This window comes from Acinonyx jubatus, chromosome E1 (assembly GCF_027475565.1).
Source record: "Acinonyx jubatus isolate Ajub_Pintada_27869175 chromosome E1, VMU_Ajub_asm_v1.0, whole genome shotgun sequence".
Lineage (NCBI taxonomy): Eukaryota > Metazoa > Chordata > Mammalia > Carnivora > Felidae > Acinonyx > Acinonyx jubatus.
Window position 1 is genome coordinate 23,628,749 of NC_069397.1, and position 21,804 is coordinate 23,650,552.

Here is a 21,804-nt window from a genome sequence, read left to right on the forward strand (position 1 = left end):
GTTCATGCTCTGTTTCTCTCTGTCTCAAAAACAAATAAAACATTAAAAAAAAAATTAAAAAAAATTTTTTTTAAAGGAGAGCATATGCACAAAACCCACAAACACACAGAGCAAGTACAAGTGCTGTCTTGACCCGTCTGTCTGTCCTAGAGAAAAGCCCAGATGTCCTAGGCAGGTGGCTAAAGTTAAAAACAAAATAGCGAAAACAAACAAAAACCCACCAGAGGCAGCACTGATATTTACAGAAATTTTGTTTTGGTTTTACAGTAATTATGGGGTGAAGAGATGTGACAAGGACCCTTGCTATGATGCCAATGACAAATGGTTAACTGATAAGAAGAAATGGAGAGGGTGACAGGCTGTAGAACAGGTCAATATCAGGCTGTCATGGAGCCATTTGAGACACATAATTAATCTATTACTCACCTGGCATCATCATTCATTGTAGTTTGGTCAATAGGTGCCATGAAGCTTAGTAGCTTGCTAAGGACGTGAAACCTAAATAAAGCAGGAAACAAACAGGCAGCAACATTAGTAACTATTAACCTAGAAAAGGAAACACATTCTATGAGCTAACAAACTCCAGAACTGACCACAGAAGCATTTGGCTCCAGAATGAAAATAGGGAACAATTCATTGGCACATACTAATCACAACTGTATCTCCCTCTAGTTCTTTTATATTACAGGAGAAGTCTGATAAAAGCACATTGTAAATGACAGTAGTTCAACACAGATTCATTTACATCACAGTCCCCAGAAAGAGTAGACACACTCATGCTCTTGAGCAATATACTAATCCTCAAACATTACTCCAGACAGAAGACAATAAGGACTTGAGTACCCCATTTTCCTCCTCTAAGTATATCCTCATCATTTTCGGTGTCATTACTAGTAGTTACTAGTGTAGGTAGTAGTACAACACCCAACTTATAATGCCTCACCACCACCTTCACTCACTAGCACTAGTTCTCTGAGTCAGAGAAGGCTTCTAGAATTCCACACCATCTCTACTTATTAGAGCCAGTCTTTCATTTCCCCCATCCTTAAATGAAGGATTATATCTGAGTACATAACAAGTTTGATCCCTAGATCTTCCAAGTCATGGTGTTATGGAAATTTAAAAACATCACTTCCACTTCCCACCAACAGGAAAAAAACCGGTATTTTTGTATGGAGTGCTTCGAGATCCTCCAGCGAAAGGAGCCAAACAACTACATGACCTTATACAGACCAAATGATACAGAAGAGAATTAAAAGGAGCTAGCCCTTTCTGTTCATTATAATAGAAGAGGATGTACGACAATATGCATATTATAAAATTCTAACCAAAAAACTCTACTTGGGGGGCATTTGGCTGGCTCAGTCGGTAGATGTGATTCTTGATCTCGGGGTTGTAAGTTCGAGCCCCACATCGGGTGTAGGGATCACTTAAAAAAAATCTTTTAAAAAACCCACAAAATTTTACTTGAACAGAACACTATCCACAAACAAAAATATGATATTTTTGTATACATAATATTAGCTTTACAGTGTTAAAAATATTTTTACACGTATCAAATAATTTGATTCTCTACAGTACCACCCACAGCTGAGCCTCCCAAATTTCATTTTTTTTGACAAATGAATTTTACAAGAATAATAGTAACGAGATTTCCTTCATTACAAGAGTAATAGAAAAAGTATAAATTCGTTATAGAAAATATGGAAAAAACCAATGAAGCACACACAAAATGTATAGTTCCTCCACCTACAGACAGTTGTTAACATTTTGATTAGTTATGTTTGTTTTTCATAGTGACGCTGTTATTTACCCACACACATACACACACATAAATTTTGTAACTTCTTTTTTTAACTTAGCATTGTAAACATTGTCCCATAACAATATCAGAATAGCTGAATACAATTCCAGGAGTGGAAATACTATAATACATTTTTGAACATGTATATGCTCCCAATTCTTCATGTTTCATGAGATGCAAAAACAAAATCTCTATGTATATCTGTTTTTTTAAATGTCTGTCACCTCCTAATTATAAAAAGTAATATATAATTCTTACAAAAAGAATCCAAATACAGAAATGTATAGAAAACTGACAAGCCTCCTGCAGCCTTACACCCCAGAAATAATCACTATTAATTAAAACTGTTAAGTATGGCTGTAGAATTTTCTATATATAAGACAAAAATAAACTTAACACGGTTTTCACATAAAAGGGAGGTTGTAATATACTTGATATTCTGCATTATGCTTTTTCCCACTGAACCTTACCATATTCTACTCTTTTCCATAGTTGTAAAACATTCCATTGTTAATATAATTTATTTAATCTCCTATTGATGGGCATTTACATACACTGCCCCCCTTTAAAAACCATACTAAATAGTGTTAAAGTGAAAATTCTTATACATTAATTATTGTATGTTTGTTCACATAAATTTCCTTCGGGCAGATTTTGAGATGTGAAATTGCTGGTGAATCAAAAGGTATATACATAGTGAAAGCTGAAACACGGAGCCAAAATACCCTCCAAAAGGTTATGTTAATATATGAGACTATAAACACTCACATAACCTTTTAAGTAATAAAGCATAAGTACTATTAATAAATTCATTTTAATGTCTTTAGGCTTCACCAAACTTTGGTGTCCATCTGAAAACATGAATACTGTTCTTGGCTGTATCCAAAGAGAGGTTTAATTCACTCTATGGACAAAGACTATGATGAACTCTACTCCACAGTTGTATTGTCCAATCCAGTAGTCACTGGCCACATGCAGTTACTTAAGCACTCGACACATGGCTAGTCTGACTGCTGCAAATGTGCCTAAATGAGAAAAGTGCACCAGATTTTGAAGACTTGAGATGGAAAAAAGAATATAAAATATACCATTAATAATTTTAAAATAATAAATTAATAATTTGTTGAAATACTGAGTAATAATATTTTTGATATTGGGTTAAATGAAATATATTATTAAGCTTAAGTCCATCTCATTCTTTTTACTTTTTAAATGTGGCCACTAGAACATTTAACATTACATATGTAATACATATTCTTATTGGATGATACTGCTCTGTGGAATACTTTTACATTTTAATACAGTATATTCAATAACTATTAACAGCATGATGAAAGACAGACTTTAAGAAGTAATCACATTAAAGACGATTTAGTAATGTGTACTTAATGCAATAGATTTCATCTAATCTCAGTGCTGCTGAGGATGGATGCATGTTTTAGTATTAAAAACACCTTTTAACAACCATACCAAGAAAAGACAAATGTAATTTTACTGCAGAAGAACAGACAAACACAGTAATACATCCTGTTATTAAAGGCCTGAGTTTAATTTATTTACACTAGGAATTCTGATTAAATCATGATCAGATCTACTTACATATAATGCTCAGTAAAAGTACTGATAATCGATAATTACAATTATTTTCCCAAACCAAAATATTCCTTTTTTAAAAATAAGTTACTTTCTAGCACCCAACTAACAAGTTGCCACATCCAGTCTGACAAGGCTGATGCCACTGACCTGCTATCATTTAAACTGATGTTTTCACAAGTCAATGTTCATCTTTGCTATAACATTTCTGGAAATCTTCTCTCTCCAACTCTATCACAAACAAAAGAGAAAACTTGCTCACTAATGGACCTAGTATTGGTGATGACAGCTGGGACACCTACCAGCTCTTCTTGAGGTCTAATTTAAGGAAGTTATTTATAATATTCCCATGCAGCCTGGGCTACATGTTTAATCCTTTGGGCCAGAATGCTAATGTAGCCATTGCGTCATTTTAGTGCCCGTATAGGCCAGTGTGTCCTGCCCAGAGAAAGAAAACAGGCCACAGGTTAGAAGCATGGGCTCTGTGGAGCGCCTGGGTGGCTTAGTCGGATTAAGTGTCCAACTCTTGATTTCGGCTCAGGTCATGATCTCATGGTTTGTGAGATGGAGCCCCACATCAGGCTCTGCACTGACAGCATGGAGTCTGCTTGGGATTCTCTCTCCCTCTCTCTGCCTCTTCCTTGCTTGCATGTGTGTACACACTCTCTCAAAACAAAAGACAGATAGAAGCATGGGCTCTGCAATCAGACCAATTAACTCAAACCCCAATTTGCTACTTACTAGCTCTGTATGGGCCATGTGAGTTACCTTCTCTAAGCACTTTACAGAAATTAGCTCATCTAATCTGATAACACCCTCCAAGATGCGATTTTTATTAATATACTCATTTCACAGATGAGGAAACGGAAGCACAGAGATGTGAACTGACTTGCCTAAGGTCTCCAGGTTGGTAAGTAGAAGACTCAGTTCAATCTGACAGTCTAGCTCTACAGTCTGTGTTTTTTGTTCTCTCTGCACATAAACTGCATAGCAGTACCTGACAGTGAGTTTTACAAATGCTGGTTATCACTATTGCTATTAATAAAGAACACTCTCTGATTCTGACCACATCCTTCACATTCCTGGTCACAGGAAAGCCAGATGAATATGGATGCTAAAACTACAAGACAATGCAAAACATATGACCTTTTTAAAAATGTTTTAATTCAATAATTAATTTGTATTAATTTTAGACTTATAGAAAGATTGCAGGAGTGCCTGAGTGGCACAGTTGGTTAAGCATCTAACTTTGGCTCGGGTCATGATCTTGTGGTTTGTGAGTTCGAGCCCTATGTCTGTCAGCACAGAGCCTGCTTTGGCTCCTCTGTTCCCCCCTCTCTCTGCCCCTCCCACGTGCACTCTCCCTCTCTTTCTCTTTCTCAAAAGTAAATTTAAAAACATTAAAAAAAACAAATAGAAAGATTGCAAAAATAGTAGAGAGTTTACACATTCCCTCACCCACCTTCCTCTAATGTTAACAATTTACATAAACATAGTGGATTATCAAAATCAGGAAATTAGCATTGATACAATACTACTACCCAAATTACACAGCTTATTCAAATTTCTATTTTTTATCTGAGAGTCTTTTTTCTTTCCCAGGATCTAATTTAAGACCCCAAATTGCACATACTTGCAATGTCTCCTTAGTCTCCTTCACTCTATAAGAGTTCTTCAGTCTTCCTTTGTTTTTCAGTGACTCACTACAGTCTACAGAATAAAGTCTGAATTCTTAGCATGGTCATGACCTAGCACTCAGCTACTCATACAGCCTCCTTCATCTCCTGCCATTCCCCCATATTCACTTTAAGTTCCTGTCAAAATAAATTAAATTACAGCTCCTAAAATGGTATGTACACTCTCAAGTCTGTGTTTTTGCAAATGGTATTCTCTTTGGCCTTTCACTAGGCTAACTCTCCTAGCGTGCTCAGTGTGAAATGTGGATGGTATCTTACAGGAAGTCTTCCTGAGCAGCCTACATCTCCCCATGGGCAATGGGGTGACCACTACACCAGGGATCCACCAACAGCATCACTGTCCACTTATTGCTTGCCATCCTCTCCTGAGGACATACTCCTTCAGGGCAGAATGGGTTTTACCTGGCACCTCATATGGTTCCTAGAACTTCAGAAGGAATCCTTTTTATATTTTAATTAACCACTTCTTACATTTTAATGTTTAGCCTGGTTTATTAAATAGAATATCTGTCTCCCACTTGTCTGTTGCCAGAATAAGATTGTCAATGTCTCTGGATTTATGGGGATGTGTAAATCTAAATCACTATCAAAATGCTATGAAACCAGATCTACATACTTGCAACTCTAATGAACAGTTTAATGAGATGAGTCTATTAACATACAAAAAATGGTTGCTATTAAAATAAAATCCTCGTTTTTTTTCTTTCAACTTAATAAATAATAACTGTGATAAGTATATTTTGATTTGGGAAACAAAAGACTCATGTTCTTCTAAGTTATTTGCCATGCTAGAAAAGTACTCGGTTCTCTAACACTCATCCGGACTTCTTACTCTGTGCTATGTTTACGTTATAGCCATTCCTTCTTACCTAGTGAGCATGTTAATTTTAATTACATAATCATCCAAAAAACATTTCTGGCTGACTAATGTCTACAAGGAATTACAACAGATAGATACGGTTGGAATTGTCTTAAAGAATAAGGGAGCACAATTCTTGCTCTCAAGGGGCGCATACATATAGTTACTTGCCCCAATATAAAATTCATAACAGTAATGTAGAAAAGAGATTTTCTCCTCTCTCAATTCTTCTAATGACTGTATATTTGCAACAGCAATACCAATAGGTAAGTACAAGAGAAACCAAAGAAATTAATACTTTCGAATGCTTTCTACATACCAGAAATTTACACATGATTTAAAAAAAAAATTTTTTTTTAATGTTTATTTTTGAGAGAGAGACAGAGAGACACAGAGACAGAGAGCAAGAGCAAGCATGAGTGCGGGAGGGGCAGAGAGAGAGGGAGACACAGAATCCAAAGCAGGCTCCAAGCTATGAGCTGTTAGCACAGAGCCCAACATGGGTCTTGAACTCACGGACTGCGAGATCATGACCTGAGCTTAAGTCGGATGCTTAACCAACTGAGCCATCCAGGCGTCCCTATAAAGTAGGGATTATTATCTCTTCTTAGTAAATAAGAAAAGTGAGGTCCAGAGAACAAAGAACAACCAAAATTGTGTGGCCAGACAAAGCCAGAATTTGAACCCAACTCCCAGGATTCTGGGTTCCTCCCACTAGAGAACATTTATAGCCTCATAAAGCTACAGTTTTAAAAGCACGGTACTGGAAGGATGCCTGGATGGCTCAGTCAGGTGAGCGTCTGACTCTGGATTTCAGCTCAGGTCATAATCTCACATTCTTGAGATTGAGCCCCACGTCGGGCTCCACACTGAGTGTGGAGCCTGCTTGGGATTCTCTTTCTCCCTCCCTTCTGCCCTGCCCGTTCCCCCCTTCACTCACATTCTTGCTTCTCTCAAAAAACAAAGAAATAAAAGCACAGTACTGGAGAAAAATCTGATCTCAACGTTAAAGAGTAAATCTGGCTCTCTAGTCCATGTTCTTGGAATCATCCCACTAAAAACAAACCTGGAGAAGTACGAAGACTTGGAAATTCTGACATATTAAAAAAGTTAAACAAACTGTAAAATAGAACCTGAAATTTAAGAAAGTGACTTTGAATAAAAAGATGATGAAAAGCTGCTTTGCACTTCTGCAAAGTTAAAGAGAACTACATATTTCCTAGTGAGTTTAACTTAAATTAACAGGTTAATTAAAGTAGTTGTGAAAAAAAATAAAGTAGTTGTGAAATCTGCTTCTCTGAAGTTATTTAAAAATGAGATAGATCCACATTTGTCTAAAGGCAATCCAATGACAGGCAGGCTCTAATAAGGATATGGGATTAGCTGTCTGCCTAAATTGTCCTAACACAATGAGTTTAAGATTTTTCTTCCATGTGCACCCCAATTACAAGAAGTTTCTTTGACATGCAGGCTTTGTAAGAATATTACATAGCAGGCGTATAATATCATGTATCTGTGTACACACACACACACACACACACACACACACACACACTCACACACACAGGATTGAGGGGTTTCCTATAGTCAGAAATATGTTTTCTCATAAAAATTGTATTTCTCAGGGCACCTGGCTGGCTCAGTCAGCTGAGCATGTGACTCTTGATCTCAGGGTCATGAGTTTGAGCCTCACTCTGGGTGTAGTGATTGCTGAAAAATAAAATCTTAAAAAAAATTATATTTCTCATCTCATTTAAGCACATTGTTAACATTCTCTGGAATCTTCGTTTATATATTCTTCACATAGTGTATACATGTATGACATCATGAAAATGGACCAATTCTATTCTAAATAAGCATCCAAAGTAAAATTGTTAAATTGTTCTATAGAAATCGCTTTTTAAATATAAGACAATTTCAACTATCCTATCTTGTTTTCTTATTTCTCTTTCAGGAAAAGGCAGGCATTATTTAACCCATCCCTTCACAACAGCAAAAAGGAACAGAAACTATAGTCTTAGAGTATGGTATTAGAGTGAGAAAAATTGAGCCTCATAAAAAGCCACCAGTATTGTTTTAGTTATTTTTCTGATCCTTAAAAACAGAATCATCAGAAGAAATAGAGAAATGACATAACAGCCTTTAAAATACAAGAGATGTAATGTAACATGTGAAAATTTGTTCTACAAAGTAACTCACCGAAGTTTCCTTCCTTTGCTGGCTTTCCTATCTACTTTCTTGTGGATTTTGCTTCGCAATTTCTGGATCGCAAGCCACTGCCTGGGAAATTCACAAGCAATGTTATGCATCATCACGAACAGAAATAGTTATACCTATTGACAAATTGGAATTTTTCTCACTAACAACCTTGCAGAAAGAAATCATCAACCTACATCAAGTTCCTCAAGATAGTCTGGGGCCAAAGTGACTAATCAATTGAAGAGGATTTGTGCAATGGTAAAAAAACAAATGGCAGCTGGGAAATTCTACAGCGAATTTGGTTAACAATGCTCCTTAGTGTCTAGAGTTGCTGTAACAAGCACTAAATCCAGCAGTCTGCAGGAAAACCCATCAAACTGGGTATAGCTGCTTGGGTTTGCTTTCAGTGTTTTAGCTGTACAGCATGTTCTATTACTATTACTGCAACTGCTATTCAGCCTGAATAGACGAATTCTTCAATTTTCCCTTTGTTAATGCCCGTGTGCTTTTTCTTGCACTTTCCAATTTTTGCTAATTTTTTATAATTATCCACTACTGACACTAGTTTTACAACCATTTTGTTTATTTAACTTTAATTTCACCTGTGGTATTTAAGAATGTGCTGCTGAGAGGTAAGGGTTCTTCCCCCCCCATATAATCTCAATATGACTTGTCACACTTACAAAAAAGTGAACAGTAATCCTTTACTATCAAATATGGAGTCAGTCTTCAAATTTCCCAGATCATCTCAATTTTACAGTTAGTCTGTTCAAATCATGGCCCAATATTCACATATTCTATAGTCCTTTTAGATTAAAAGGAATTAATCTTTCAAAAAAAGGATACTGGACTAAGAAAATCTTCATAGATTCCTCACATGAACAAATTCCTCACATGAACAAATGTGAAAAAAAGGAGAAGCAGCAGCAGCTAAGTCATCTTACCTGATTTATACAACGGAAACTCAACATCAGAAAAAAATAATCTAGGGAAATCCAATTACTGTAATCTTAATATAATCTTAATTACCATAATCTATTTTATTGTAAAGTCAGATAAATGTACAATATAATCACCACTTAAATGCAATTTGCTGTATCACATTAAATTTATAGTGAGCAGCTCTCTATAGCCTTCCAGAGATACACAAAATATCAACAATATCCTACCCCTAAAACTCAAAGAATGTTTTACTCAAATAAAATTATTTCATCAACACAAATTTTTCATTGCATTCTCAAAATGCTGCTCTGCCCAGAATCCCATCCTGGCACTTGCAGCTTTTGTTTGCTTTCATGCTTTTGCAAATTATAGCTCATGGCTATTTAAATGTACACTATTCATTAGGTAGCACTCTAAATGCCCTTTTTATTTTCCAACCACAGGATGAAGCATACACACAAGAGCCTTCCTTCACTACTTTACATTCTACCCTGACATCTGGGTAATGCTGCCACGTTCCATTTCTAATTGTGCCGAAGCTTTTACTGAGGGGTGGAGGTCTAAATTAGGGCAGACTCAAACAAAGCAGATTCAACTATGAGCAAGGAACCTGTTGTGCACAGTGTCACGTTCTGACGGCCGAGAGCACACATTTGGGTGCTTGCTTTTTATCCACTGGTCAGAGGTTGATACAGATACAATCACCGCCCAAATCAGAGAGCAAAGGGCATAAGGAGGACTCTGAAAAACACACTCTAAAACAAATGCATATAGGTGTTTTATAATCTCTCATTCAAACTGCACTTAAGGCAGGGTAGGGTAAACAGGATTTCCATCGCTTTGTCTCTCTAGCTCTTATTATCTTGCTTAATTAACTTTTATAGTTACAGGGCCGATCACTGCCTTTGAGGCAGAATTAAGGGGACTGAAAGAGAGAAACTATTATATAGGGCTGCTTGCATGAACAGAAAGCCATATCTAAATTACCTTCCCATGGCCACTTGATCATTGGGATCCAAGGAGCTGGTCTTTCGTTCTATGAGTTCTCGAAGGAGCTTGTGGAAAAAGGAAAGCAACTGATTTATTTATCATCTCCCAGCACCAACTGACTTTAAAAGGAATTTAGTAGGAATTCTGAATGGCATAGTGACAGCTCTAAAACTACAATCAATAAGGGACAACCCAGTGGCAAGAGCATGACTGAATTCCCATTAACCCTTTCATATTTATATATCTTTAAAAAGGTGGCTATAGCAATAGCTGAGAACAGAAGTCCATTTGGAAGACTTATTGTACTGCAGTTCATTTCAAAAGGATCAATGAGTGTGCAACATTCCCTTCATTGTTTTTATGATTAGTTTTGTCCATCTCATCGATACCGATGGAGAATCTTTAAAAGGTCAGGTGGAAAAGGCTGTATGGCAAAAAAGAAAATGCATCAGCTTCTCACCAATAGGATAACGGTACATGGTTAACTTCTGACCTATAACCTCCAGCAGCCAGGAAGGTCATCCTCAGGCAAAAGCCTTTATTACATGTAATTAAAAGCGTGAACTTCATTCTCTTGCTTTCCACGGCTGGTACTCCACCATGCTTACCATGAAGCGATTCAACCACATATGACACTCACGCATTCATGGCCATGACAAATTATAAGAGGGAACCTAACGAAAGTCATACGTGTGTACTGCAAATATGGGAGAACCAGTCTCTCGTCCCATACAGTGAGCTCCATGAGAACTCTACATTACTCTCCTACTCTCCGCTTAGTCCTGGGCAGTCTACTGCATCTGACCCGAGTGTAAACCTGTAACTTTCACACAGACTTAAGAATCTGCATTGGATCTTAAAGTCCTACTAGGTGAAGAGGAGTAATGTTTAAAAGTTAAACATTAGGGGTGCCCGGCAGGCTCAGTCGCTAGAGCATGTGACTCTTGATCTCAGGGGCATGAGTTCAAGCCCCAGGTTGGGCGTGTAGCCTGCTCAAAAATGAAGAAAAGTTAAACATTAAGGGAGGACAGTTTTAAATTACTATTTAAAAAAACCTAGATATCATGTCTCCTATACAAGTGCTATGTGCAGGGAAATAGCAACAGAGATTAAAATCCCAAAAGTCTGAGAGAAATCTAAGCGAAGACACTAATATAATCCTGCTAATCATCTGTCAATAATATAGGTTTGACTTTACAATGTGTTTCTTCACCAAAAAAGGTCATTATTTTGTAGGTGAGGCATGGTAGCAATACAGATATTTCACCAAGTTAAACAGCTGAAGTCTGTGGGAGGGTAAAGAAGGAGGAATAAATTCCTATGAAAGTAGTTCACTCTCTAATTTTCATTTGTTTATGTAAGTAGGCACTGGAAGAAGTAAAACAAATTTATAGAAATGTTCATCTCCATATAAGATGAATCTTTATTGCAAAAGGGAAAAGGATATCTCAATCGCAATTAAAAAACCTCCTGTGATGCTTTTTCATTTGCTTATTTTGGACATTATTACTACAGCAATTACGTTTAAAAATGTGGGGACCAGAGGCCACTGGTTTATTATCACTAGAAAACAGCAAGCTATTTCTCTACCCTGTTTATCTGATTGATTCCCAACATCTTTCTGGCAGCCAATCTATCAGTTTATCTCTCCTACTTCATCACAGTCACTTCTGGCAGCTAAATACAAGATCCAAATCCAGTGTTACACAGACATACGACACAGTAAACCTATGTAGCACTGCTACTCTGTAAACGGCTGCCCTGAAGGCTAAGCCAAAATGGGCTTCTGGTTCCTAGTCAATATTCTGTCAGAAGCAAGGTGGTGGGGGTAGAGGGGCAGAGGTTAATAATAAAACCAGAAGAAGGAGAAGAAAAAGAATAGAAAGAAAACACTAAGAAAGGAAGGGAAATAACGGAATGACTGCATCTCATTGCCCTTACCTTGTTCCGGCCACAGAAGAGATTATAACAACTGTTCCTGGTTTTCCTAATCGTCTCTGATCCCTTGAGACTGGGGCTGTCATGGCCACTGGGAGCAAGTGCTCATGGAAGGCTGCCCCAGCACAACAGGGGTGATCCTCTGGAAGAAAGCCCCATATGCCCTTCCCGAAGGCTGGAAATTGAAGCTGCACAACCACAGTGGATCTATTACATTTGCAGTGGTCTCTGCAATTCAAACACCACGTTGGTGCAGCATTTCTTTCAAGCACTCTGTGTACTTTCCATATTCTGGGCTGCATTTTCACTACCCAAGTGCCCTGCACAGCTGTTCTTAGCCATTCATGACAAGGAAGATGATTTTACTGGTCAATCTGGCCAAGTCTAGTTTATTCAGTCTGGTGTTGCAGAAGATCCTGTTGTGTGCAAGGTAGGAATAAGAAAGTAGCAAGAAAATACAAGTGAACAAACCATTCCCATGGTGCTTGCTATTTCCCACAGCTGATGCAATCACTGGGTTTTAATTTAATTAGGAAAACTGCTTTCGAAGAATTTGCTGAAAAATTAAGCTTTAGGAATATTGCTGAAGAATTTAATTTTGCCTCTCAGTTCAATTTTTGTAGCTTAACTTTATGAATAAACTTCCCCATTAAAATACAGGTTTCTGTTACAGTTATTGGAGCTTTTTATTTCAACAATAATGACACAATATTTGTAATTTTCTTTGTGACGAGGAAAATGGGGACATGCGTGAAATATTTTTGTCCCAGTCTGTTTTAATTCCAGAGTCAGCTCACAAAAGCTTGATTGTTTCTCTAGTTCTAGGGGAAAATCATAGATGTAGTTAGGTTTCCAGGTCAGCCCACAAAAACCTATTTAACCTGTAACAACATACATGAGAAATAGCCCTGATAGTGCTGTTCAGCATCTAATCAGCATTTATAATACTTTGTCTAGAAAAATGCATGCCAGAATCAGTTAAAAATGGCAGACTGAACACATTAGTTTATCTCTTCTCCCTTCTCAACCCCTCTAAAAGACAGGAGAGAAATAAAACAAATGTATTAACCCATGAGAAAGAAGAGGAAGGGAGAGTTAATGAGAGCAGATTTTCATAAATTTTTCAGAGACAGTCAGGAGATGGAAGAGTAGAAGGTAGTTATCACCAAAGAGCCCGGAAGGAATAAGAGGTGAGGGTGGAACTAATTAGGCCCATAGAATCCCCAGGAGGAGGCACAGTGGCAGAAGTGGGAGGGACGGTGCCACTGGGCCCTGACTATCCCACAAGTGACTAACCCCTCTACCAACCCCTCTCACGCAGAGAAAAGTTTTCTTCTCTGGAAAAAATGAGCCCCAGAAGCTCCAGATGTAAGGCTATGAGGTGGCAAAGGCTGGGATGCAGAAGGGAAAGGTGATGCCCATCTTCTGCCTCATTCCCTGACCCTACACACAGAATGCTGGCACCCAGATACAAAACCTCCCAGGCAGGAGAGTGGGGGGAAGGGGCGGGTCCTCTCTGGGAGAAACTCCATCGCTGATCCCTCCTCTCCCCAGAAAATCACATCTCCAAGTTCTGCCATTTGAAGACAATTCCAAACAGGAGGTTTGTTCACAGTATAGCTCAGGTTTCAGAGACACTTGGAATGTCTTACTAAATATGAAGAGAGTTAAGGATCACCGGCATCTGAGGAAAGGCTCAGACAGAGACCAAAATAGGAAGGAAAAAAGGGGACACAACAAAGCAATGCGGAAAACAAAAGAAACCTAAGGAAAGGAAGAATAGACACTGTCGGAGAAGTGAAAGAAGATACACTTCCCTAAGAACAGGAGGCTATGAGAAAAGAATAAAATAAGAAATTCAACACGAAACAAAAAAAATTTAAATTGCAAAGAACTGGAAGATAAATGTGCAAAAATCTTTCAGATCTGAAACAAAAAGGCAAAAAGATAACATCCTCCTGCTTATTTGTGTTTTTGGCGTGTTTTTTTCCCCCTTGCTTGTATGTAAGAGAAGAAAAAAATTTAGAGGACAATCCAGAATGTCAAACATCTGACTTTGTTAAGGCTAGGAGAACATAATTAAAGAAATGGTACTGACAATTTCCCAAATTGAAGGACAGGAATGAGCCTGCAAAAATCTAGTACAATGAATGAAAAAAGACCTTTCCCAAGACACATCATCATGAAATGTGGAACACTGGAAGTAAAGAGAAGATCCTAAATGCTTACAGAAAAAATAGGTCACATATAAAGAGGGTGACCACATGTCCCAGTTTACCCCAGAGAGTCCTGGGTTTATGCCTGTTGTCCTAGTATTCTTTCAGGCTAGCACCTCAAATGTCCCAGTTTTGACAATAAATTATACAGTCACCCTACATATTAAGGAATGAAAACTAAATGGGATTAGACATTTCAACAGCAATAGCAGATACGGGAGGATTGCAGAGCAATGCCTTCAAAATTCTGAGGAAAATCACTTTCAACCTCAAAATTCCATCCACAAAGTATTACCAAGTATGAAAGTTACATGGAGACATTTTCACACATGCAAGAACTCAACAATTTTCTTTCCACACACTCTTTCACAGGAAGATGTGCTTGAGTAAAATGAGCATGTAACAGCAAGAAAGCGAAAGACATGAGACGTCAGAAAATAGGTCTAACTCAGGAAAGCAGCAAAGGCAGGTCCCAAGACTACTGATGGCAGGGGCCCAGAGAGCAACCATTCCAAAAAGAACAGAGTCCAGAGAGCTCTAGAAATAAGGTCTCCAGGGAAAAGGGTAGGTGGGTGGGGGAATAATAGGTTAGTTTATGTATTCAAGGCATTTATTTGGTGTATGTGGGGTGGAAACAGATACACAGAACACAAAGTCTATTTTTTAAAACAGGCCTTATTATTCTAGGAAAAAACAAGCATGTAAGGAAATATAATCATAGTACATGTGAACATTTATTTAGTCATCATATTGTAAACAATAAATCTTCACAAAACTGTGACAATAAGTACTTTAAGAAAATGGAGGACAGAAGTGTGGAGGTAGAAAGTACAGAAGGGCTAGGACCTCACTACCATAATGGGAAGTCAAGAGATGATTTGATAAATGACTGTTGATAAATCAACAATAGTATAAACATACTATTTAAAATATGCAAGTAATAAAAAACCTAAAGCAGTGGAAGTTTTTGCCTTCCAAAACTTCTCAGCACCGTATTTTACCATTTTTTAAACAACAGATGACCCAAGAAGAATTCGTCCGTTATTTATTTAGCAATGTCTGAAGGAAAGAGGATACAGTAGTCCCCTGCCTTATCCTCGGTTTTAGTTACCTGCTGCCAACTACGGTCTGGAAGCAGATGAGCCTCCTTCTGACGGATCATCAGATGTAGTCTAACGCTACATCACACGCGTACGTCATTCACCTCACTTCCTCTCATCACATAGGCATCTTATCATTTCACATCATCATAAGAAGGATGAGTACAGTACACTAAGGTGTTTAGAGAGAGACCACATTCACATTATTTTTATTACAGTGTATTGTTATAATTGTTCTATTTTATTATTATTGTTATTCTCTTACTGTGTCTAACTTATAAATTAAACTTTATCACAGGTATGTATGTGCAGAAACAAGCACAGTATATTTAGGGTGCAGTACTATCCACGGCTTCAGGCATCCACTGGGAGTTTTGGATCATATCCCCTGTGGATAAGGGGGGGGGACCAGTGTAGGTATTCTGAAAAATCTTGAAAGTTTGCAAATTCACACTGAAAAATTTCATAATTCCTACAGGGGGAAAAAGGACGGGATGATCAAGGATCTACTGATGAAAGCTCTTCTGAATATTTTTCTGCTCCCTAAATTAAAACATGGCAACACACTAGAAATACCAATAACATTTATTTTGACTTGCCGCTGATGCCAAGTAATTGTTAATAATTTTATTGAGATACAATTCACTTACTATACAATTCACCTATGCACAATATATATAATTCAGTGTATTTTAGTAAATTCACAGAGTGGTGCAGTCACCACCACATTTAATCTTAGAACAATTTCATCCCACCTAAAAGAAACCCCAAACCTATTAGCTATCATCCCCAGTATACCTCTCTGTCCCCCCGCCCCCATACTCCCATATCCCTAAGCAATCACTAACCTTTATGTCTTTATGATGTGCCCATTCTGGACATTTCATATAAATGTAATTTATGGTTTTTTTATGACTAGCTTGTTTCACTTAACTAACATGTGTTCCAAGGTTTATCCACATTGTAATATATGTCAGTACTTCCTTCTTTTTTATGGCTGAATGATATTCCATTATATACCATATTTTATCTATTCATTAGTGGAAGGACATTTGGTTGTTTTCACTTCATGGTTATTGTGAATAATGCTCCTATGGACATTCACTACAAGTTTTTGTGTAGACATATGCTTTCATTTCTCTTGGGTATATACCTACAAGTGAAATTGCTATGGTTAACATTTTGAGGAACTGCTAGGCTGTTTTCCAAAGCAGGTGCACCACTTTACATTCTCACCAGCCATGTTTGACAGGTCCAACTTTTTGACATCCTCATCAGCACTTGTTATTACCTGACTTTTTGATTATAGCCATCCTAGTGGGTGTAAAGTATTATTTCATTGTGGTTCTGATTTGCATTTCCCTGATGGCTAGCTAATGAGGTTGGCATCCTCTTGTGATTACTGGTCATTTGTGTATCTTCTTTGGAGAAATGTCTATTCAGATGCTTTTCCCATTGTTTTAGTAGGTTGTCTTTTTATTATTAAGCTGTAAGAGTTCTTTATATATTCTAGACACCAGTCCCTTATCAACTCCCTTTCTTTAGGCTGTCTTTTCACTTTCTTGATGGTATCATTTGCAATAGAAAAGTTTTTAATTTTGATGTAAGTCCAGTTTTTTCTTTTGTCATTTGTACTTTTGGTGTTGTATCTAAGAAATTAATTCATAATCCAAGGTCATGAATATCTACTTCTGTGTTCTCTTCTAAGAGTTTTATAACTTCAGCTCTTGTATTTAGATCTAGATCCATTTTGAGCTAATTTTTGTATATGGTGTGATGTAGGGGCCCAACTTCATTCTTTTGTGTGTGTATATCCAACTGCACCATTTGCCAAGAGATTATTCTTTTCTCCATTGAACTGTTTTGGCGCTCTTGCCAAAAAACAAGTAATTTTTAAATTTTTGTTTTATTTAGTTTTTAAATAGGCTTCATGCTCAGTGCAGAGCTTGAAATCATGACCCTGAGATTAAGACCTGAGCTGAGATTAGGAGCTGGATGCTTAGCTGACTGAGCCACCCAGGCACCCCAAAACAAGTAATTTGTAACATTTGGTTTTATGGCCATATATTCACTGGCTTTCCAAATTTGTGACCTACAGTTATTGATTCTTATACCGCTCAGGCTTCTATGGTTCAGAGCCAGATTCTTAAGATGGAAAAACCTTGGGACAACTCTCTCCAACTTACTCAGCCTAGCTGAGTCAGGATTTTTCAAACTCTGTCCCCAATACATAGACTGCATAGGAAACAAGTACAGTCAACTTCTCTTACATGTATTTCAGTCCCTCTCTCCCTGAGATACAAAAAGCAGACTCATAATGCTTGGCTTTACTCTTCCTTCCGTTTCCTCTTCAGCTCCACAAGAAATCTTAGTGAAAATGTATGTTTCTGCTCTGCCTCTTGCTTTACCAAATGTTTCTGTTCTCAGCTCTCCAGTCTTTCAAATTAACACCCCCACTTTCAATTTTTATATGCTATATTTAAAGTATACAAAAAATAAATCCACATACACTATAATTTCAAATAGCTGGGTAGGAATTACTGTACATGCCTATAGTATAAAACTGCCAGAAGGTGACCCACTCCCCACAGGTAACTATTTTTTCTGTTTTCTTTCCACATTGCCCACTCACTCCTCAACCAACTCCATAACACCTAAATTTCTGTCTCCATTGTTCTAATGAAACAACTCATGCCAAGGTCTCCAGATCTCCATGTCTAATGGACATCTGTCATGACTCATCCTACTAGACTTTTTTAAAATTTATTTATTTATTTTGAGAGGGGGAGAGAGACAGAGAGAGGAGAGAGACAGAATCCCAAGCAGGGTCCATACTACCAGTGCAGAGCCCAAGGTGGGGCTCGAACCCACAAACCGTGAGATCACAACCTGAGCCAAAACCAAGAGTCAGATGCTTAACCAACTGAACCACCCAGGCACCCCTACCCCTCCTACTAGATTTCTTGAAGCAGCAAGTGATACTGTACATTCTTACCTTCCTGAAACACTCTTTCTTGCCATCTTTGAGGCACCTCCCTGTTTTTACTCCATATTCAGCCATCTCCTCTGCCCAAACATTGCATGCTAGCATTCTTTAAGACTCAGTTCCAAGCTGCCTTTTCCTCTCACTCTATACACTTTCCCCAAGAGTTTCATTCTATTCTCAAGACTTCAATGATACAAGAGCTACCCCTGGAATTCCTTTTCCTTTACATTCAATATCTAATCTGTCTCCAAGTCCTTTGTATGTGAGCCACTCATTCATGAATCTGTCCATTTTTATCTATCTCCACTGTCTATATCCTACTATAGGCTATCATCGTCTTCATACATTCCATAAATATGTATTGAGTACCCTGGGAAGACAACGTAAAATAAAACACACATGGACTCACCTGAATTAGTATATGATTTCCGCACATTTACTCTTGCCCCTCCTCCATTCTGGTCTCCTAATTAGAGCCAGAGTAATATTTTTTAAATGCAAATATGCCAGAGGATAAAATTCTTATTGCAGCCTAAAGGCCCAATATGGTCTGGTCCCTTATCTACCTCTCCAGCCTAACCTTCCACCTCCGTGCTCCTGTCCCACCAGTCTTCTTTCCGTACCTGAAATGCTCCCAGGTGCACTCCCGTCACAGAGCCCTTTATGCAGGAGCCCTGCCACAGGTGTGCTTCCCTAACCATTTACCTGCTTACACCCCACCTCCTTCTCCATTTATTAATGTCAGTTTAATCATCTCTTCCTTAAGGGAACCTTTCTTTTTTTAATGTTTATTTATTTTTTTATGGGGGTGAAGAAAAAGAGGGAAGCAGAGAATCTGAAGCAGGTTCTGTGCTGCAGAGCTCAAACTCATGAACGTGGAGATCATGACCGGAGCGGAAGTCAGATGCTTAACTGACTGAGCCACCCAGGCACCCTCTTAGGGAAGTCTTCTTTAACCCCACCCTCCACACATATACACACTACGCTCGTACTTAATCTGCACTTGTTAGTGGATTACTTGATTAATGCCTATCTCCTCCTCTTATCGAGAGTACCACTATCTACCTAAGCAACTGTTTTGTTTTTTGTCATTACCATTATCAGCAAATCCTCCTCCCCGAACAATATTCTTCTCACATGTCTTACAGAGGGCCCAGAGAAGTGGGTGGTTTAAGTGGGTGTTTTTTCCCCTTCATTTAATATACTGTTCTTGACCTATTCATTGATTCATTAATAATATAGTCAATGTGCATGAATTAGGAAAATAAAACCAAGATCCTTGAAGATTTGAATATGCCCATGAAAATTTACTTTGTACAAGCTACAGAACTAACTCTCTTTGTGCAGTGCACCCCCAGCACTGCAAATATAAATTAATCCATTTCCTTGCATCATCTCAAGAATCACCTTTTTAAAACATTTTTTTTAACATTTTTATTCATTTTTGAGAGACAGAGGGAGACAGAGCATGAGGGGGAAGGGCAGATAGAGAGGCAAACACAGAATCGGAAGCAGGCTCCAGGCTCTGAGCTGTCAGCACAGAGCCTGACACGGGGCTCGAACTCATAAACCAAAGGATCATGACCTGAGACAAGTCGGATGTTTAACCAACTGAGCCACTCAGGTACCCCAAGAATCACCCTTTTTTTAAACCATCCTAAGAGTACTTGAATTAAAAGTACAAAAACAAAAAATTAATCCAAATGAATTAAAAGATTTTAAATCACTTCTCATTCTATTCATGTTAAAATCATGTAGACCTATCCTCCCTCTTGGATCGCATTTCCTAAAGGAAGTGTTGGTTCTTCTCTGGAAAAGAGAAGGAACAGACCTTTTGTGCTTCCTCTAAACCATCCAGACCCTCTTTCTGCAATCTCTTTGAGTTGGTCCTTTTATTATAAGAAAGGTGTCTTGACATCTTCATAATAAAAACCTGAATTAATTTCAATATAGTGTGTTTTTAAATGTTTATTTATTTTTGAGAGAGAAATAGAGAGTGAGCAGGGGAGAGGCAGAGAGAGAGGGAGACAGAATGCCACCCTGACAGTGCAGAGCCTGATGCAGGACTTGAACTCATGAACTGTGAGATCATGACCTGAGCCAAAACCAAGAGTTGGACGCTTAATCACCTGAGCCACCCACGCACCCCTCAACATTTATTCATTTTTGAGAGACAGAGAAAGACAGAGCGTGAGCAGGGAAAGGGCAGAGAGAGGGAGACACAGAATCTGAAACAGGCTCCAGGCTCTGAGCTGTCAGCACAGAGCCCGACGCGGGGATTGAACTCACGAACTGCGAGATCCTGACCTGAACCGAAGTCAGACGCTCAACCGACTGAACCACCCAGGCAACACCCCAGGCACCCCTCAAGATAGTGTTTTTTATTTAAACATTTTTTTATTAAAAAATAAATAAACTTTTTATTTACAAAATACGTTTTTCAAATTCCAAATTTCAGGTTCCCATCTCCCATTTTCTAAGATCTAATGATTCTAGATAGTGTGCTGCATGGTTCAGTGTAACTGTAAATATCTGCCCACGAGTCAGTATAATACCATGGCTTTGGTGTCTGACAGATCTGGGTTCCGAATCCAAACTATGCCCCTTACTAGCTGTTTAATCTGGGACAAGTTATCTGACCTCTCCAGAGACTCAGTTTCCTTTCATAAAATAGTAATAATTTTATCTCATAAATTTCATTTGGTATTTTAGAAGATGATGAAAGTAATACACTTAAGCAAAATATAAGTATTCAATAAACAGAAATACTGGGGTGCCTGGGTGGCACAACTGATTAAGTGCCCAACTCTTGATTTCAGCTCAGGTCATGATCTCATGGCTTGTGAGTTCGAGCCCTGTGCTGACAGTGAGGGGCCTGCTTGGGATCCCGTCTCCCCCCACTCTCTGTCCCTCCTCCATTCATGCTCTCTCTCTCAAAAAATAAACTATAGGGGCGCCTGGGTGGCTCAGTCGGTTAAGCGTCCAACTTCAGCTCAGGTTGTGATCTCATGGTCCATGAGTTTGAGCCCCGCGTCGGGCTCTGTGCTGACAGCTCAGAGCCTGGAGCCTGTTTCAGATTCTGTGTCTCTCTTTCTGACCCTCCCCCGTTCATGCTCTGTCTCTCTCTGTCTCAAAAATAAATAAAGGTTAAAAAATAAATAAATAAACTATAAACAAATATAAATAAATAAATAATAATATTGTCAGCATCAGATAACAATACTCACCGATAATCCACCAAATCTCACTTGGGACAAAAAACTCAACCCCCCACCCCCCTAGCTAAATCACCACCACCACAGATGCTAATAATGAACAAGTACAATAATTCTGTTTTCATTTCTACTGATTAGATATGAAATGAAGAAAAAGCAGAATGAAGAAAATGTAAAACACACTGAAAATTCACAAAAATGGTAAGTCACTATTTGAAAAGTATGCTACTGGTGGTAGAACTTTTCCAAACCAGACCATGATAAA

General features: G+C 38.2%; 1 protein-coding gene across 2 annotated transcripts in view; it reads right to left on the bottom strand.

Annotated features, from left to right (window-relative positions):
* The window catches only part of AATF (apoptosis antagonizing transcription factor), a 101,056-nt gene that overhangs the window by 24,949 nt on the left and 54,303 nt on the right, over positions 1 to 21,804 (bottom strand). The window contains exons 9-11 of one of the 2 annotated variants that reach the window (XM_015078464.3): positions 10,082 to 10,149; positions 8,153 to 8,233; positions 427 to 498 (exon numbers count right to left, since the gene is read on the bottom strand). In XM_015078464.3, coding sequence (XP_014933950.2) covers positions 427 to 498; positions 8,153 to 8,233; positions 10,082 to 10,149 — 221 coding nt within the window. The remainder of the gene's footprint in view (positions 1 to 426; positions 499 to 8,152; positions 8,234 to 10,081; positions 10,150 to 21,804) is intronic. The other variant, XR_008294455.1, reaches the window with a different exon arrangement.